This window comes from Gymnoscopelus braueri (assembly GCF_963280865.1).
Source record: "Gymnoscopelus braueri genome assembly, chromosome: 6".
Classification (NCBI taxonomy): Eukaryota; Metazoa; Chordata; class Actinopteri; order Myctophiformes; family Myctophidae; genus Gymnoscopelus; species Gymnoscopelus braueri.
Genome location: NC_137607.1, coordinates 18,467,077 through 18,486,122, shown reverse-complemented (window position 1 = coordinate 18,486,122; position 19,046 = coordinate 18,467,077). Strand labels below are relative to the sequence as shown.

General features: G+C 42.0%; 1 protein-coding gene across 3 annotated transcripts in view; it reads left to right on the top strand.

Moving 5' to 3' along the window:
• nos1apa (nitric oxide synthase 1 (neuronal) adaptor protein a) overlaps nt 1-19,046 on the top strand; it is a 281,657-nt gene that overhangs the window by 187,737 nt on the left and 74,874 nt on the right. For all 3 annotated transcript variants that reach the window (XM_080431716.1, XM_080431715.1, XM_080431717.1), the window contains 2 exons: nt 5,586-5,751; nt 13,054-13,230. In XM_080431716.1, coding sequence (XP_080287842.1) covers nt 5,586-5,751; nt 13,054-13,230 — 343 coding nt within the window. The remainder of the gene's footprint in view (nt 1-5,585; nt 5,752-13,053; nt 13,231-19,046) is intronic.

The window sequence follows — 19,046 nt, the reverse complement described above, 5'->3', positions numbered from 1 at the left end:
GAAATGTTATATCGTCAACATCGTTGCCTTTTGCGATACGGACATCGCGCACGTTCATATCGAGATATCGATACGATGACGATATATCGTGCAGCCCTACTCTGGGGGGAGCAAAATGGAGCACCCGTGCGCAAGGAAACCGGGGTTTTGGTCTGCCTTCAGCCTTTCACTTCCGGTGGTGCGACTATGTTTTCATTCCCACTAACAATATTTCTACACGGAACACTAACACCACTTCTCCCAGAGAACATTTGTTTTGGTTATAAGCCCACTTGTTTCTATGATGAAAGTTAAAATGTGAATATCTTTCCGTGGTTTTGTCTGCTCCGCGGACGCTATTGTTAAATTAGTTTCGGTTGGTTTCCAGTGGGGAAGGATCGACGGACACGTGAATCCCGCCCACTACATTTGATTGGGTAAAGCGCGGCCTGCTTCCTGATCTGAAGGCACGCCCACTTGTAGGTCAGTGCGTACACGACACGTTATGACGAACCTCCCCGACAGATTCCAACGCAGAGCAGAATCTGTTCTTGAGAGATTAAGGACCCCCAAAATGATATGTATTTCTCCGTGGACCCCCCCCCCATCTCAAAATATGTTGTTACAGGGACCCCCAGAAGCAAATATTTGAGTTAAAAATGTATATATATATATTCAAAGATTTGCACACATTTTCAAGATTTCTTTCCAAAAATAGCAGATCTACAAGCTCATAGCTCATGAGCTTGTAGATCTGCTATTTTTGAACAGCCAAAGAAATAAAAAAATGACACACAGAGATGCGTTCCCGGTCTTAAAGGGTTAATGTAAAAAAAAGAGTGCCCATGAGTTATTGTTTTAGTGGCAACCTTTTTATGCATGTCCGTGTTTATTTTGATCTCCGTCTTCACTGAAACCACCGGCCAATGGCCTCCGTGCTACCATGGCAACAGAGTTTTATGAAAGCGGGGGCCCACACTGGGCTGAAATGGGAATCCAGGGACCCTGGGAAGTCATCATTATGCCTCAGAATGGCTTTTCCCTCCATCGGTCCATCCACATGATACAAAGCGGTTTCTATCGGCTCTGAAAACCGTCCACCTTTTTTTCAGTGACCTTGCCACACAAAAGTATGTAATTTAACATGGCACAGACTCAAAGACTGGTAATTATTATTGATCTGTCAGTGCTTTTCAGGACAGTCACAAAATGCTTCGCAGGCAATAAAAACAAGAGTGAATTAAAACCTCTGAGATAAATAGCGGGTCCTTTTGGGTCAGCTTTTAGGCTGGTAAACCATCCCGGGTCGCGTGAATTCACCTTATGTGTCTTCTGCAGACCGGTCTGGCCCCCAATCGCTGTGTGGGCTTTTTGTAGGAAACAAAAAAGTGGAAGAGCCAGTCAGAGTCTGCAATCAGCGTCAGCCCTAAGCGCAGATGCTGATGCTATTGTTTTGGAAAGCACTTTAGGTCAACTGCTGTTGTGTTTAAATGTGCTATATAAATAAATGTGGCTCGCACGACGAGTTGTGAGCTTGTAGATCGCCTCCTTTCGGCAAGCGTCACCATCGTACGATAAATAAAGCACAATGCTTCAGACTGACCTTCACCATCTCTCCATTATCATCCATCAGACCATTCTTCTGAAGGCAACTGTTTAACACTATGAACACCACGTTATAGCTATTCATGCAAAACAAAACAATATTTACTCCAAGATTGATCTAACTATTGACACATATACAGCTTCTCGTGCATTTCACTTGGAGAACACTTTGAAGTAAGACACAAGAATCTGTGCCCGACACTGCTTTAGAACGCTATCTGCTGCTCAAAGGTTTTAGTTCTTTTTTACCTGTAATTATATATTTTTTTATTGGATCTGTCGTTTTTATTTCTTAACCCATTAAGATTGGGAACGCATCTGTGTCACTTAAGATTTCTTTGGCTATTCAAAAATAGCAGATATACAAGCTCATTGCGCGGCACCGAGTGCTGCGCTATGAGCTTGCAGATCTGCGGACAAATACGTATCATTGTGGGTGGTCCTTGACAACGGGATTTTAAATCAAAGTATAAGATAATGGTTAAAGTGGTCAAAATCTAAAATAAATGACAGATGCTTTCCCGGTCTTTATGGGTTAAATCCAGTATTATTATCTTGTTGTATTTCTTGAATCAAGAAGTTGTTTTAGGATGAGGGGTTAGAATTACACTTGGGTAAAAGAATAATGTGGGGCATGTATGGTTGAGGTTTGGGCGGGTGGGGGGGATCAGTTGATGTCCTCATAAGTATAGCAGTACAAGGATATGTGTGTTTGTGAGTGTGTGTGTGTGTGTGTGTGTGTGTGTGTGTGTGTGTGTGTGTGTGTGTATGTCATAGTGTGATAGGATGTGTGATTGTGAATGAATCTCTGCGTAAGAGGGGAATGAAGGAGATCTCTCTTTCTTCTCGTCTCCCTGTCTGCCTCCCTTCCATTATAAATGATTCACAACGCAATATAAGTTTTATGGAGATTCTGGTCTGCTTTAATCTTAAAGGAGCCATGGAAAAGAAGCTGTACCAGTACAATATGGTGGGGTAGGGTAGGGACTAGGCCGGAGGTGCCTGGCAGCTCAGCCAGTTAGCAGTGGTGTAAAGTACATTTACTCAAGTGCTGTACTTAAGTACAATTTTTACTTTACTGGAGTATATCCAATTTGCAGTACTTCCCACTCCACTACATCTCAGAGGCAAATATTGTACTTTTGACTCCACTACAATTATTTGAAAACTTTAGTTAATAGTTGCTTTGTAGATTTGTGTTAATATTACAAGATCTGCTATTTTCAAAAGATTGTTTTTTATATTTTGAACTTCTGAAATGGGACATTCTGCTCAATGAGTAGGCCCTACTTTTACTTTTGGTTCTTTAAGTACATTTTGATAATTGATACCAATACTTTTGTACTTTTTAGTCAAGTACAATTTTAATTCCGGACTTTTCACTTGTAGTACAGTATTTCTACATTGTAGTATATTGATACTTTTACTTAAGTAAAACATTTGAGTACTTTTACCACCACTGCTATTACTGCTAAGCATTTCATCCATTGACCACACGCATTTCGTGCAGGGAATGATTATTGTATGCCCTCCGAAAAAAAAACTAGAACACACCACTGCATGCACTCACACACTGTCCAGTGTCCAGTGTCCGCGTGCGTGCGTGCGTGCGTGTGAGTGTAAGAGACCATGTGATACAGTATTGCCAACAAGGGTACTTTCTCAAGTAATCTCAGTCAGCAGACAGAGGCTCAGTCACCTGTCAGCAGCGTTCTGAATCAACGGCAGTGGTCTGATCTATTTTTTAGGGATAACCTTTAAAGACACTGTTACAGTAGTCCAGTCTACTGAAGTACAATGCATGGACACGGACAAGTCCTTTAAAGGAATAGTTCACCCCCATTGTCCCTAATATGACTTTTTTTCTATCGATTAGTCACCCCATAGAGACTTGAATTCATGGATATTGTTTTTGTTTTCGTCTCATTCCTAAGCCAATAATTTGAAATTTGTTGAGCCTTTTTCAGCTGCAGTGATAAATGACCTGTCCTGGCTGCTGGGATACTGATGATGGACGTTTCAATGAAGGCACTTTCTTATAAAGCTTTTCCCCACACTGTTGGGATAGCTTTACCCCAAACAAGGTAAAGCTTTTCTAGTGTGAGAAAAGCTTCACTGTGCCTTCACTGAAAAATCTGTGTGGGAAAAGTTTCACCCACAGGCGACTTCCGCTACTTCAGGTTTCCCGCGATCTCATTGTCATCATTAGCAGCACTGAGATCTAGTTATAGCCTAATGAGACTGACATTTTGCCCCTGTCTGTGTTTAACCCTTTAAGACCGGGACGGTCGCATCTGTGTCATTTTAAGATTTCTTTGGCTATTCAAAAACAGCAGATCTACAAGCTCATAGCGAGGCACCGAGTGCCGCGCTATGTAGATCTGCTGTTTTTGAAAAATCGTGAAAATGTGTACAAATCTTTGAATATATATATTTTTAAAGCGAACATTTGTAACTCAAATCTTTGCTTCTGCCAAATACATATAATTTTGGGGGTCCTTGACATGAAAAGGTTTGAGAACCACTGATATTATAGCAACATAGGTTTCTAAAAAGGTTTCTTAGGATTTAAAAGACATTTGTAGAATCGGCCTCAGGTCTTAACTCATTCAGTGCCATGCTTATTTATGGCAGTTTGGTTCTGAGTGCCACAGCCAAAATTCATTGTAAAAAAAAAGTGCTTTCAGTAATAAGTTAAACAAGAAGTGAATGGAGCAGCAAATCTTCAAATCATCATATCTTGGGTTCTGAACAAAATCCTTAAAAAGCAAGTGCTCTTGCACACCTACAAAGGCGACAGGTGCGTAGGAGAAGACCAAACGAAGGGCCAACGCACTGAAAAAGACACACTTCATCAAATGCAATTAAAAAGATTTTAATGGGAAACGTTTCCCATTAAAATCTAATTGCATTTGAAGACAGTGTGCAGGACTTGTTTTATTTTTCGTTGTCAAAATCCAGACTGAAAGATATCAAACCCGTGCCAAGAAGTTGTTGAAAGACGGCTTTTTCAATGATTTGACAAAAACAAGAAATGATGACGCAGTCATGATATTAACACATCCACTGCCAAGGGCTAATCTCATAATGTACTCACCAGTGCCAAGGTGTTTTTGTTGTTTTTTTGTTTTTTTCATGTCGCCATAGATCTTGTTAAAATCCTTAAGATTGAGCGCTACACGGTCTGTTTACATCCGCGAGATCTCCCTGTATCTCCCAGTGAAAACCACGTGTCAAACGGGGCATCCATGTTTGAGTTGGAGCGGATTACGTTAAACAGTGAAATGCGAGGAGAAAAAACTACAGGAAGAGAATTGAGTTTCAGTTTCGTCTGTAGAATGGGAGCGGGCGTGATCGTCAAAACCGGATCCCAAATAATTCTATTTCCTGTCATCAAACCGGAAACGGAAGTGGATCAAAAAAATTCCGAAAGTGCACCCGGACCGCGCATGCGCGAAAAGACCGCAGCCCGTAGGGCTACGGTCTCGGCGCTTAACAGTTGGATTTAACGGCCCGTAGGACTACGGTCTTGGCGGTTAATGTGTTAATACCAGGTTGCTCTCTCCAGCGTCCCCGCACGGAACCAAATGGACCCGTGGTCCTGTACCCTTTCGCTGGCGGAGTAACAAATCGCTGATGGAGGGGGCGCTGTGTGTGTGTATAAGGAGTCAAGTCAATAGTTAGTTTGGTGGCGACGACCACACTTTTTTTTTGTTCTGGGCTATGATCCCATAGCATGGGAGGACGCCCGTCGTTCAGAGTATGGGGAAGTATCCCCATTGGCTTAAAGGACAGCCAGTCTCCCCATTGGCTTAAAGGACAGCCAATGATGAAAAGGTCGCCTAATAGTGTTGAGAAAATGTTTACTAGTTGATCAGTCTCTTCCTAGACCAGGCTGCAAGCAACCTGGTAAAAATGGGAGAATTGATTACCTCTCTGTTTTAACTTAACTAACCCCCTATCACTGCTTCTTCTGACTTGTCTTCATCTATCTTCCACAGGTCCAGCTGCTAAAGGACCAGTTGAGTGCGGAGGCTACGGCCCGCCTGGAGGCCCAGGCACGTGTCCACCAGCTGCTGCTGCAGAACAAGGACTTGCTGCAGCACATCTCCCTGCTGGTCAAACAGCTCCAGGAGCTGGAGGTCAAGTTCGCTGGACCCAACTCTAGTGAGTGCACATGGTAACACATGCAGGCATGTGATAACACATGCAGGCATGTGCATATACACTGCACACACCTAGGGCTGGGGCGGTATGGATTTTTATTTTCCGCGGTAATTACTCCCCGTTACGGTACGGTACGGCGGTATTTACCGCCTCATGCACGCGCCAATTTTAAAGAACCGCGGGTTACCGTTACCGTTACCGCGCCATTACCGCTACCGCGTTGTTACCGTTACCGCGCCGTTACCGTTACCGCGCCGTTACCGACGGTGGGTTTTGCACCGTCGTCATTATTATTATTATCATCACCTATGCTGTTGCATTGTCTGAAGTAAGCCGAACAAAAATAAGTTTTGCTCTTAAGCAGTGGTGGAAAATTGCTCAAATCTTGTACTTAAGTAAAAGTATCAATACTGAAATGTGAAAATACTCAGTTACAAGTAAAAGAGAGAAATACCTGGATGATGTTTTCTCTCATCTCTCGTAGTTAACCAGTCTGCGTGGCCGACTGGCATCGTTCCTAATGTTTATATTCCATGACCATGATGTTAGCGTAATCCGTCAAAGATTATTGGAAAGCCCTATCTCAGATAAAAACTATTAGGATTAAGTAAAGTAGGGAATCTATCCCCGTTTGTTATGAAACTTATGAAAGAAATGAAACCGTCGTATGTTTTGCGTCAGTGCCGTGAATGCCGTCAATCGATTGGTCTCGGCTGCCGGAAATAGCAGATCTACAAGCTTGGTGAGCTTGTAGATCTGCTCTTTTTGTTACGTGATGTAAGACACTATCGTACGACGAGGTATATATATGAGAGTGAAATTACACTGGTGACTCCGACCCAAGCTATCTATATATATATATATATATATATATATATATATCTATATATAGATATAGATATATATCAGAGTCCTGCAACAGGCCGGATACCCGCGTTTGACGGGTGAAAACGGGTGAAAATTTTACTTTGATAAGATAACGGGTACGGGGACGGGCGGTACTGAACTAATCGCGGGCGGGTATTTATTGTGAAAATCAGAGAGCACTGTTTCCGCCCAAACAACGTAACTTGTGTAACTTAACACAGCACAACTGCACGGAGCATGCTCATGCTGGTCAGTTATCTTAACTCACAAAAACACATTGAACATCCTGTTAAACCTTCAAATTAAAACTATGTGATGACGTAAACAACGACACATGTGTGCTGCGTAGATGCGCGTTCGCGCGTGTCTTAAGCTCGCTCCTCCGTCTTCACTTGATTTCTGTACAAACCTGACCACTGAATGTAGCGCTGTTGTTGAAGGTTGCTATCTTTTTCAACACACTTTTCAATAGGATTTACATTTTACACGGATAAACGGGCGGACAACGGGTCGTTTATTTGACGGGCGGGTCTGGTTCGTATTTTGAAATAATCACGGGTGATGGGTCGGTCTACGGATCTGAGTATATATATATATACATACATATACATACATACATATATATATATATACATATATATATATATATTTATATATATACACATACACATATATATATATATATATATATATATATATATATATATATATATATATATATATATATATATATATATATATATATATATATATATATATATATATATATATACACACACATATTCATATACACATACACATATATATATATATATATATATATATATATATATATATATATATATATATATATATATATATATATATATATATATATATATATGTAAGCTAAGTACTTGAAAATAATGTAACTCAAACAGCTTATGCTTACTTTTTATATGTCTGTGTTGTGTGGGTAGACTATATATATATTCAATCTAACAATTTCTGTAATACTAAAGCCAAGAAATAATTAATTATCAGGCACACACACAAAAGCAAACCCCCAGTTTAATAATAATGGACTGGCCCTGCTCCGACTCCTGTTGACCCCCGGCCCCGGGGTACCTCCACAAAAAAATAATTTAAAACATATTTAAAAAAAAAAAAAATTATATAATTTTTTTTTTTTTTTTTTTATATCGCGGTAATGAACCTGACGTGCGGTGCGGTATACCGTACCGCGGTATGGCGGTATTGCGGTTACCGCACCCAGCCCTACACACACCAGTATGCATGTGTCAAGCACACACTTCACATGCATGTAGATGCACACACGCATGACAGCATGTGTGCACAACAATAAACATGAATGCATGATGCCCAAGTATAAAATTCTTACGTTGTGTGGCTGAGCAGGTTCAAATAAAGTATACATTTTTTTTACGATTGTTTTTTTTCATTGCTTTTCAATTCACAAAAGGACATTTGCAACATTTTAGAAGAAGCAAACAAATATAGCAAAAAAGTAACAGGATAAAACAAAAGGGAACAAGAAATAAAACCATAAATAAAAATAAAACAACAAAATAGGGCGGTGGGTTTTTTGTTTTGTTATTCAAACATCGGAAAGTACAGTTCAGACATGAGTCAGCTCTTTTCACATTTAAACAGTTGCCCCCAGCGAGTGCCTCCCACTTCTCCCATTTTAACAGGTAGCTGTGTACTTTGTCAATAAGACTGAAAGAGAGCTGTTCTAGAGTTGCTACCTGACCAAATTGACTAAACCAGACATTCACAGAGGGGGCAGAAGGCGTTCTCCACACAATTTAAATAATTCATCAAAGGCAAAGGTGGACAAGGCTTCCAGCATGGTGAGGCAGGTATAGGCAATCCGATCAAGCAAACAATCTAGCAAAAAAGGAGCAAACAAGTTCCACAATTCAGAGGTGGTAAAAAGGTCAGAACACACAGAATGCAGGTAGAATGGAATCCGAGTCGAACCTCGGAAAACAATAAGGCAAAATAGAATATCCAAACAGACACTATTCATCATCACAGTCTGTTCCAACAGAAAAACACATAACCATATAGCACAAAACAACATAACACCAAGACGATACAAAGTCCCCAGTATGCACGGAACCATCGTATCAGCGAGGCAGTTTGTTTAGTGCAGTGATGGCTAAAGCGACAAAACTCCTACTAAAATTAACTTTTTGCCATTTCAAAGTTCTGTATCTTTGTCTAGATGGCATGAGTCTGAATTGACCATGTATTGTAGGGCATTGGTTCTCAAACTTTTTCATGTCAAGGACCCCCAAATTGACACTTATTAGCCTGTGGACCCCAATTTGAAAAGATATGCCAGGGACCCCCATAAGAGAAGATTTTTACGACTCTCTAGCAGTGATTCTCAACCATTTTAATTTCAAGGACCCCCAGTTTGACATGCATTAGGCTACGGACCCCCATTTAATGGCATTTCTCTGGGACCCCAATTCATATTGTAAAATCAATGTTAATTTAGCTCTGAGAGTGTACCATTTGTATATTCTCAGAGTTACAGACCCATAAGGGTCCATTTGGTTTCAAACTATCCATCATTTAGCTGGGGACCCCCTGGAACTCCCTCAAGGACCCCTGGGGGTCCCCGGACCCCACTTTGAGAACCAATGTTGTAGGTGATGATCAGTGTCATTTGCTATTGTGAGTGCTAGGGTTGGCCAACCGATAACCGTTAAACGTTAACCGTTAAGAAATTGGCCACCGGTTAACACTAACGGTTAATGGTTAACCGTTAAAAAAAAAAAAAAAAAAACCTTCTTAAAGGTAGGGTAAGTGATTTGCTTTGGTTAAAATAAGTGTTAAATAGCTCTATATTCTGATAGTACTCATTGCTATAGAGTGTTTGTTCAGTATTAGGAGTCTCCTTGTCTCTCTACCTCTTTATTAAACAGAAAATGCATTTTCGTTTCAGTTTCAGTTTCATTTCCAATTTTATCCAACCAGGACAGAGAACTCAATCAGGATACAGATTAAACAAGTGAAATTGGAAGTGATGACACTAAGAAATTAGCAGACAAAATTGGAACTGGAACACTATACAAATTAAGCTTAAAAATGGGTACTTTCTCCTGATTGGCTGAGATTTTGACACCTACCGAAAAATGCATTTTCTGTTTATTAAAGAGCTGGAGAGACATGGAGACATCTGTTGCTGAAAAAACACTCTATAGCAATGATTACTATCAGAATATAGTATTTTAACCTTTTAACAAAATACTTTTTGTTTTAACCAAAAAATATCACTTACCCTACCTTTAACGGTTATCGATTAATTAACCGTTAACACATTCCTTGCCAGACGTTAATCTCATAATGTACTCACCAGTGCCAACGTGTTATTGTTGTTTTTTAGTTTTTTTCACGTCGCCATAGACCTTGTTAAAATCCTTAAGATTGAGCTGTGCACTGTCTGTAAACATCGCGGACATCTCCCTGCTTCTACCAGTGAAGACCACGTGTCAAACGGGGCATCCATGTTGTAGTTAGAACGGTTTACGTTAAACAGTGATATGCGAGGAGAAAAAACTATAAGGAGAAAATGGAGTTTCAGTTTCGTCATTAGAATGGGGGCCGACGGGATCGGCAAAACCGGATCCCAAATAATTCCGTTTCCGGTGGTGCTACCGGAAACGGAAGTGGATAAAAAAATTCAGAAAGTGCACTTTTTGTGAAATCTACACGAACCGGTGGTTCGCGTAGATCTACGCGATTGGCACGTGGCGGCTTTAAATAGGTTTGCGTAGATCTACGCGATTGGCAGTCAATGTGTTAAGGCCTAACGGTAACCGGTTAATAAAATGTCTCCATTTGGCCATCCCTAGTGAGTGCTAAACACGTGAGGGCTTTATTGTTCATACAGAAAGTGTGGGTGTGGGAAGTCCGATAATCTTAGAGGCAATACGGGTAAAATACTGAAAAGTTTGTTGAAATCTTTATCCCATTGGCTACAGTTTCACAACTTTGTAAAGCCTCTTAGTCAACCGTAGCTGTTCAAACAGACTATATCCTTTCTTCTGTCACAGTTCAGCCTGTTTACATCCTGTACAAAGCCTTAACCTTATCTCAGGATATGAGAGAAACACATTTTTACGCATTGTTTCAGCTGCTGCTTCTTCTGCTGCTGCCTCTGCTTCTTTCACAGTCAATACAGTAGCTCTAATCTGACGAAATTAGAGATATAGCTAACACTATAGAGTTGCATCTCACTCACTCACTCAGTGAATACATTAGTGAGAGTGGGAGGGCAGGACACTCATTGGCTGAGTCAGTGAATCACTGAATCACTCACTCTGTCACCACTCTGCTTCCCTTGTAAAGTGCCTTTTATTTCGTTTTTTTAAAAGCATTACACGGTATTTTACAGCTTTTAGTTGCATTTCATGCCCTCTCAGTGTGAGGCTGTCAGTGCCTAGTGGGCTGCTGCTGAGAGGTATAACCGCATGCTGGTAATATTATCGTAGTTCAATACTTGGTCCCAGGGAGGCTTTTTACCCTCCTCTCCTTCCTCTGAGCTCGCAGTCTGCTGTGATGTTCAACCTTTTTCATTTTCAAGGACCCCCAGCTTGATATGCATTAGGCGGCCATTTCCCCCATTTCAGAGTGTTTCTATTTGATTTTGATTTTATTTTTGGACCTCAATCTTCTACACTATACATTCACTCACCTCACCAGTAATCCATCTTATTCCCACGGGCACAAGTTTATGGTCCCACTATGTGGCTGTAAAAGGGAACCACTTGAACCCTAGCATCTAGGGATGCGCGGGTCAGGTTTTTTTTATTACCCGCCCCGTCCGCCCCGCACCCGAGCCCAACCCGTCCCGCAAAAATTGATACAAATCAACTACCCGGTCCGCCAAAAAAAACAAAAAGAAAGCCGGCTTTATCAGCGCAGCATATCATTCATAATGTTCTGTTGTAGCATACTCACGGCCCTCCCGGAAGCAGTCCAGGTCCAAATCCAAGTTCATGTTCAATGCCATTGCTGTTGCAAATTCCAAGCCATACTAGCTAATCCACAACGAAATGATCGTCCCCTTGGCTTCCCACAGTGATTGATCCACACCCAGTGTTCTTTAGTCTTTTGAGTTTAACAAATATTGTGGCTTTTCCAACAATCGAAAACTGTGGCTTTAGTTCTTGATCAGGGGGCAGGGGCTGTAGTCTCGTGTCTCGCTTTGTTTGGGCTACAATTAATCGCGGACATCCAAGAAGTTGTATCAATCAACCATTAAGCACAGTCAGCTGGTGTCACTCAATGACAGCAGATGCGGAGACAGCAAAACTATCACATGACCAAATAGGCTACATTTTATATAGGCCCAGGAGAGAGAGAGGGAGAGAGAGCATTTCTGCTGTATTATAACTCTTCTCTTTATTACTGCACTTGATGCTTTGGCAATATTGCTATTGCAATTGTTACATTCATGCCAATAAAGCTATTTGAATTGAATTGAATTGAGAGAGAGAGATTGTGGGTTGACCCGCCTTGCCCGCCCGTGAGAATTGCATCGTAATCTATAACCCGTCCGCCCGCCCTGCGGTTCAACCTGCGGGCTACGGGTCGGCCTGCGCATCACTACTAGCATCCCTATTCTGGGGCAAACATTCAAGCGTTGTAGATCTGTTATTTTCGGGAAAGAGATTTGGTGTAGAGGAAAAAATACCTAGTATAGAGCATTGCGGCACCGCTGTCAACTCAGTACTGTATATAGGGTTTAAATATACTGAATGGATGGGTTCTGCTCACCATATTGACACTGTAACAATGTATGTTGTTCCTGCGAGAGCAGTAATGGAGCCCCTACAGTACTTGGTTGTTAACCCATTAAGACCTGAGGCCGATTCTACAAAATGTCTTCTAAATCCTGTTTTTTGAAATACGTATGTTTCTATGTCGGTGGTTCTCAAACTTTTTCATGTCAAGGACCCCAAAATGTATGTATTTGGCCGCCGACCCCCATCTCAAAATATTTTGTTCCAGTGACCCCCAGAAGCAAAGATTTGAGCTACAAGTCTTCGCTTTAAAAATATGTATATTCAAAGATTTGCACACATTTTCACGATTTTTCAAAAATAGCAGATCTCGAGTGCCGCGCTATGAGCTTGTATATCTGCTATTTTTTAATTGCCAAATAATGCTTTTTAGCTCAAATCTAAAAATGACACAGATGCTTCTCCCGGTCTGAATGGGTTAATGGCTGAATTCAAATAAAGTGCATGGCTGGTTGAGAGCCTGATGGAATGTTCAATGTGTAAAATAAAATCCTATGTCTCCCTGTTGGTTTCCTCTCTACCTCCCTCTTGTGCCCATCCCTCCTGCTCTCTTTCTCTCTCTCTCTTTCCGTCTCTCTCTCCTCCTCTGCCTCTCGTCTCTCCTCCTCTGCAGTGGGGTCCCAGGACAGTCTCTTGGAGATCACCTTCCGCTCCACCGTGCCCCCGGTGCTGTGCGAGCCCACCACGCCCAAGCCCGAGGTAGCCGCCCCGAACCTTCCCTTCCTGGGCGACGGGACCAGCAACGTCTTCTCCTCGTCCGGCGGCGGCGGGGCGTTGGGAAGCCCTCTAGGTAGGGACCAGTGTCTTGTCAAGCTGGAGTGTTTCCGTTTCCTCCCGGGACCCCCCGGACCTCTCCCCCTCCTCGCGCGACCGGCGCCGCTGCCTCCTACGCCTACGCCCTGGCTGTGGGGCGACAGGTCGGAGGGGAAAGGTCAGGGGGTCGTCTCCGAGGGCGAAGCGAAGTCCAACGCCAAGTCTCTGGGCCTCCTGGACTTCGCCAGGTTCCGCGAGTCGGGGATCGCCTCGGAATACGAGTCCAACACGGACGATAGCGATGATGAGGAGGAGGAGGAGGAGGAGGACAGGGAAATGGAGATCTATGGCTGGGGGGCGGACGAGGAGACGCTGAGACTGCTCAATGTTCTCAACAGCCGGGGTCCCCCCGACTGCTTGGGCGATGAGATAGCGGTGTGAAACACTTTATAACCCGTTCCCCCAAAAACCATTCTAGCACTAAAGATGTGACACTGTACGCTAAACTGCTGCCTTTCAACCCCCAAATGTCCTTGGGAACAATGGAGGTGCAGAAAACGCTGACCACGACAGGGGGGGGAATATGTTAAACAGCATTCCGTTTGCATCATTCTCAGTTCCGAGCCTTGGCTTTAAACCGTATCAATTGACGTCCTCTACATTGTTTATTTATTTTTTATTTAGATCAGGCCCCGTCACACTCGAACGTGGATAATCTTAGTTATAAGACAGCTCCGGGAAACCATGTTGCAGATTGACCTCTGCTGACGCGCACACATATGAAATCCCTCTTACTGTCTTGCACACACACACACACACACACACACACACACATGCATAAAGTGTCTCAGGAGAAGATTATTTGCTTCTATTCTAGTACATGCTCTACACATATTTATTTCTCTCTGTTTCTTTTCCTTTACTTCACTTAAACTCTCTTACACAGTAGAATCCTCAGTATTAATTCATCCATATGTACGTTACTAAGAGTTAAATTTTGTTCCATTTGCATCCTCTGAGTTAACACTTTTTCTCTCTCTGTTTTTCCTCACACTCCCTCACATGCATTTATGTACACACACACACACACACACACACACACACACACACACACACACACACACACACACACACACACACACACACACACACACACACACACACACACACACACACACACACACACACACACACACACACGCCTGGTTAAACAGTGTGGAGGCTAAGCCGTTGTGACCACCCCCAACTACAGTACACAGTAGATATGTTTTTGTCTCTCTTCTTGCAGGCGTACACAGTGTATGTACAAAATGTCTCGCAAACAGACTTCAAGGCGAACTTTCAAATGGTGAATTCTGGTTTGTTTGATGATGTTTTTCTTTGCCAATGTCCTTTCAGCTCTCCTGGAATAGCTTTTCGGCAGTTTACCGTCACTCTGAGACTAACGAGTACCTCCAGCTGCAAATTAACATGCTAGTTGTTTGAGGCTTACGGAGATTCCCATTAATCTAATTGAGGAATGGCAGTAATTCAGCTGGACAGTGTTACCCCAATATTGTGACTAAAACTCTTAATGTCAAGGCTTTGCCGAGTTTCTTCAAACTGTTATGTGAGTGTACTCACTCATACCGCTGTATCACGGGGATGCTTGTGCAAAAGAGATGGGAACGAAAGCCCTGCACTTTGTGTAATTCAAGAGGGTGCTTTCAGCGGGGATAAAGACTGTCAGTCATGCTAGAAGCCTAATGCCTGTTTTATACTTAATTAAATTACACCTGCACACAACTAAGTGTAACTCAGGCTTAACAGCTGAAGTGTGACCCACAGAGACCCATTCTACCAGGTTGCTGTTTTAGACCGTGTCCATGAATGACACTGGAAAATAATACCTTGCCTGGGGAATAGTGATGCGCGGGTTGACCCGTTACCCGCGGGTCAACCCGCGGCGCGGGCGGACAGTCAAGATTTCAGAGGCAATTATGCGGGTTGCGGGTGTTGCGGGTGTTGCGGGTCATCAACACCACTCTCACACGTAAAAAAAATAATACATTTAAGCCTATTATTAACTCTTTGACTGCCAGAGTATTTTCATAAAGTACTTCCCCAGTGCCAGCGATTTTCGTGTTTTTTTTGTTTTTGTTATTTTGTTATTTAATTTTCATATAGTAAGTCTAGCTGCGGTTTTGAACACATACAATGGTTCCACCAGTAGAGAGCAGCAAATAGACGATCAGAGATTAAACAATGAACGCGCGTCCAACGCGTCTAACGCGTCGACGGCCAACTGGACAAACTAGTAATTGACGCGTTAGCGAGTCAACCGCACTTACCGCAGTCAAAGAGTTAATATTAATATTTGGATAAAACTACCATTAAAACCCATCATAATTATTTAAAGTTTTTATCATGATCTGACGATGTCAGTGTGGGTTCATTCCCGACAGCCTGGTGCTGCTGTGTCTCACAGCGCTGCAGTTATCCGATAGATCAGCCTATTCTTCGTACCATGCTCATAACACGTCGCAACTCCTCGCCGCGTTGTGAGCTTCTATGTCTGCTATTCTCGATACGCAACAACACCGCCATACGGCGAAGGACAAATTAAGCTTTACACAGCTGCATCTCCTCCTAATCAGCGCTGCGTACGGGTGGTTCGCTCGGGTGTAATGATAAACAGAACCGGGGTCCCGAAGTGATAGAATATGAACCAAGCCGGACCCATTTGACGATAATAAAACCCGTCAAAACCAGAACTCGTATGGGTCGTGGATATTATACAAGCAAGCACAGTGACTGTCTGTCTGCAATGGATAAAGTGTTAGTGGCGAAAGTTGGTGACACACATACACAATGCAGGCAACTAAGGCAAGTAATCAACCTCCCTTGCGCCATCATTCATGTATAACATTAACAAAACTAAACACAAGCTGTAGGTTTTGCATATTAAGGTTGCTAGATGTAAAGGCCAAAACATATATTAATTTGTTTATACTGATGTACGATGTAGGCTACGGTGTCGCGCAGTAGTTCACTCACACTCACTCATGATTATCTTCTTTTTTTTCACCGCGGGTCGCGGGGCGGGTCGAGTCGTTGATTTATATATCGTTTTGTGGCGCGGGTTGAGGCGGGTTCGGTACCGGGGCGGGGCGGGTCACGAAAAAACCCGACCCGCGCATCACTACTGGGGAACCTTTTTGTTTTGCCATTTCTGAGGCCAAAGTATTATCATTTCCACTTTAGAAAGTAGAAATTGTTTTTTGTTTCTTCTGTGAAGCTGTGGCAGTGTTCTGTCCTTATTTGACTTGACAGCAGAGGCGTGTGCGTATGCGTTAACCGTTTTCATTCATCGTCCGATTCGTCTCATACACCACGCTCTTTAATTTATGCAAAGTCTGGATTAACCCATTTAGACCTGAGGCCGATTCTACAAATGTCTTCTAAATCCTAACAGTTTTCTGAAAATTTTAATGTTGCTTTATCAGTGGTGCTTGACTTTGTCCTTGACATTGTCATGTCAAGGACCCCCAAAATTATATGTATTTGGCCGCGGACCCCCATCTCAAAATATTTAGTTCCAGGAACCCCCAGAAGCAAAGATTTGAGTTAAAACTGCTTTTAAAGAATATTCAAAGATTTGCACACATAAAAAAAAAAAAAAAAAAAAAAAAAGCAGATCTTTGAGCTTGTATATCTGCTATTTTTGAATAGCCAAAGTGTAAAATAATGTTTTTTTTGCTCAAATCAAAAAGCGACACAGATGCGTTCCAGGTCTTAATGGATTAAGCAGATCTCGAGGAACGCTGTTTGATACTTCTCAACCAGCGTAAACAAATCCACTTCTCCGCGTGTCAGAACGTTGGCTCACAGATGACAGTCTGAAGTGGCCTCTTTTGTTATAAGCCCAACTCTTAGTGTATGGTCTGTAGGCGAAGTGCAGTATTAAACACTATCCGCCTGTGTAGCGCAGAGAGAGCACTTGAGCGCTTTGCCGTTTCAAAGCGGTGTCCCAGTCAAATTGGAGAAGTCTAGTTTTTATCGTCTGTTGGCAAAGCAAATACAGATTCGAGAGATTTCATCATCAAATGGGCCAAATCCCAGCATGTGTCTAAACGTTGCGCAGAGCCTTTGTGTGACATGATCAAAGCAAATTAGAGAGGCCTCAGGTATTGATGTTTGAGGGAAAACATTGAGAGTGTGATTTTTATCCTATTAAAGGCAATCTGGGCAGAAGTGCCAATTCTCGCCAATTTGTTCTCGGATGAGAAATAGAGTGCGTGTGCATGCGTGTGAATGCGTGTGTGGAGGCAGCCAACCATGCGGATGTGTGAGTGGGTGTTTGTGTGTTCAGTATATGAGTGTATATGTGTAAGCAGTTCATTTGTGGCGATCGATTTAAGTGAATCGGAGTCAGACCGATACTGTATTTTTTGGGTCGGATACCGATATTGGCGATGAACAAAATTACGATATCGATATACCAGTGTTCTTTCTTATATATTCAACATGTTATCTTTCTGCTTGTATTTATCTGCTGATGAAATTGTCTGACTGATAAATCAGTCGGGCTCTAGAGTGAACGTGTGTATTTGCTTGCACGTTGTGTGGTCATTGGCTTGCTTTGTCTTCAGAACTCCCCTGTTTGAACCTGCTTGACCGAGACGACAGACATTTAAAACAGACAGACAGGGGACAGACGGCAGTCTCGACGTGCTGTTCTGTGCTTCTTTGCACAGTGTGTCCTTTCTGTTTTCAAGCTGCACTCTCCTCATCCCTTTCTCTCTTCTTTTGTGCATTTTAATGCCTCTCCCCCCAGAGCTGCCTTGAGAAAAATACTAAGGTAAAAACACTTCTTCTGTCAAAGCATTTCTTCTGTCCACCTTTAACAATTAAATGTCCCCGCCAGTAACCTCACGAAGACATTAAGAACTATTCTATTATCCCTGGAAATCGGCAAAATAAATTGAGCACAACTAGGGAGAGAATGTTGGCTCCTCACTCAACTTTATTGTTTCTTTTATCTGCAATAAGAGAAGTACAAAGTATAAAGGAGTGCATTCAATTATTTTGTGCAAGCTTCCTACGACTACAGTTACTTTGTTAAATAAATAATAAATATTAGTTAAGAACAAACATTTTATTTACTGTACGTGGTCAAATAATAGAAAATATACTGTGTTCCTCAGTCTATTGTACGTTTTATTCAAATATACATAAAAAGATTTATGAGGATATGAGTACAATCAATGTAAAGGCGGACAGTATTTTCACGAAAATGAGACATTTTCTGGAAGGGGAAATGAAGCCACTATCCTGGGAAATCCTGGGAAATTGACTTTGTTTTCGTACAGTCCAAATCCATCACTCATATTACACAATTAATACAAGGAGGTTGGGTATAGTTTTCCAACCCAACCGCTTTAGTGTATTAGTTGGTGGTATTAACTCACCAGCTGCCAGAGTTATTTCAGATTTTTAGCTGTTGGCTGCCAGAGATTTTTAATTGAAAAACAAAAAGTACTCAGGAGCCGAGATACAGAATTTTTAAGTTTTAAGTTAACAAGGAAGTGGATAGGAGTCTAGATCTTCGAAAAATCATATCTCCTTGGTCTTTGGGTCAAATAAAAAAAAAAAAAGTAGTTTTTTTTTTTTTTTTTTTCAATAGAACGCATTTATGCGTTATTGGCAGGCAAGTGATGGATTCAATAGAACGCATATATGCGTTATTGGCAGTAAATGAGTCATTATTAAAGAAAAATAATGCCATGTATGTTAACTCTCTCAGTGCCACACAACGAGATATCCAGAGTTTTTTCTGAATGCCCTCAGTGCCGAGAACGAAAAATCCTGAGT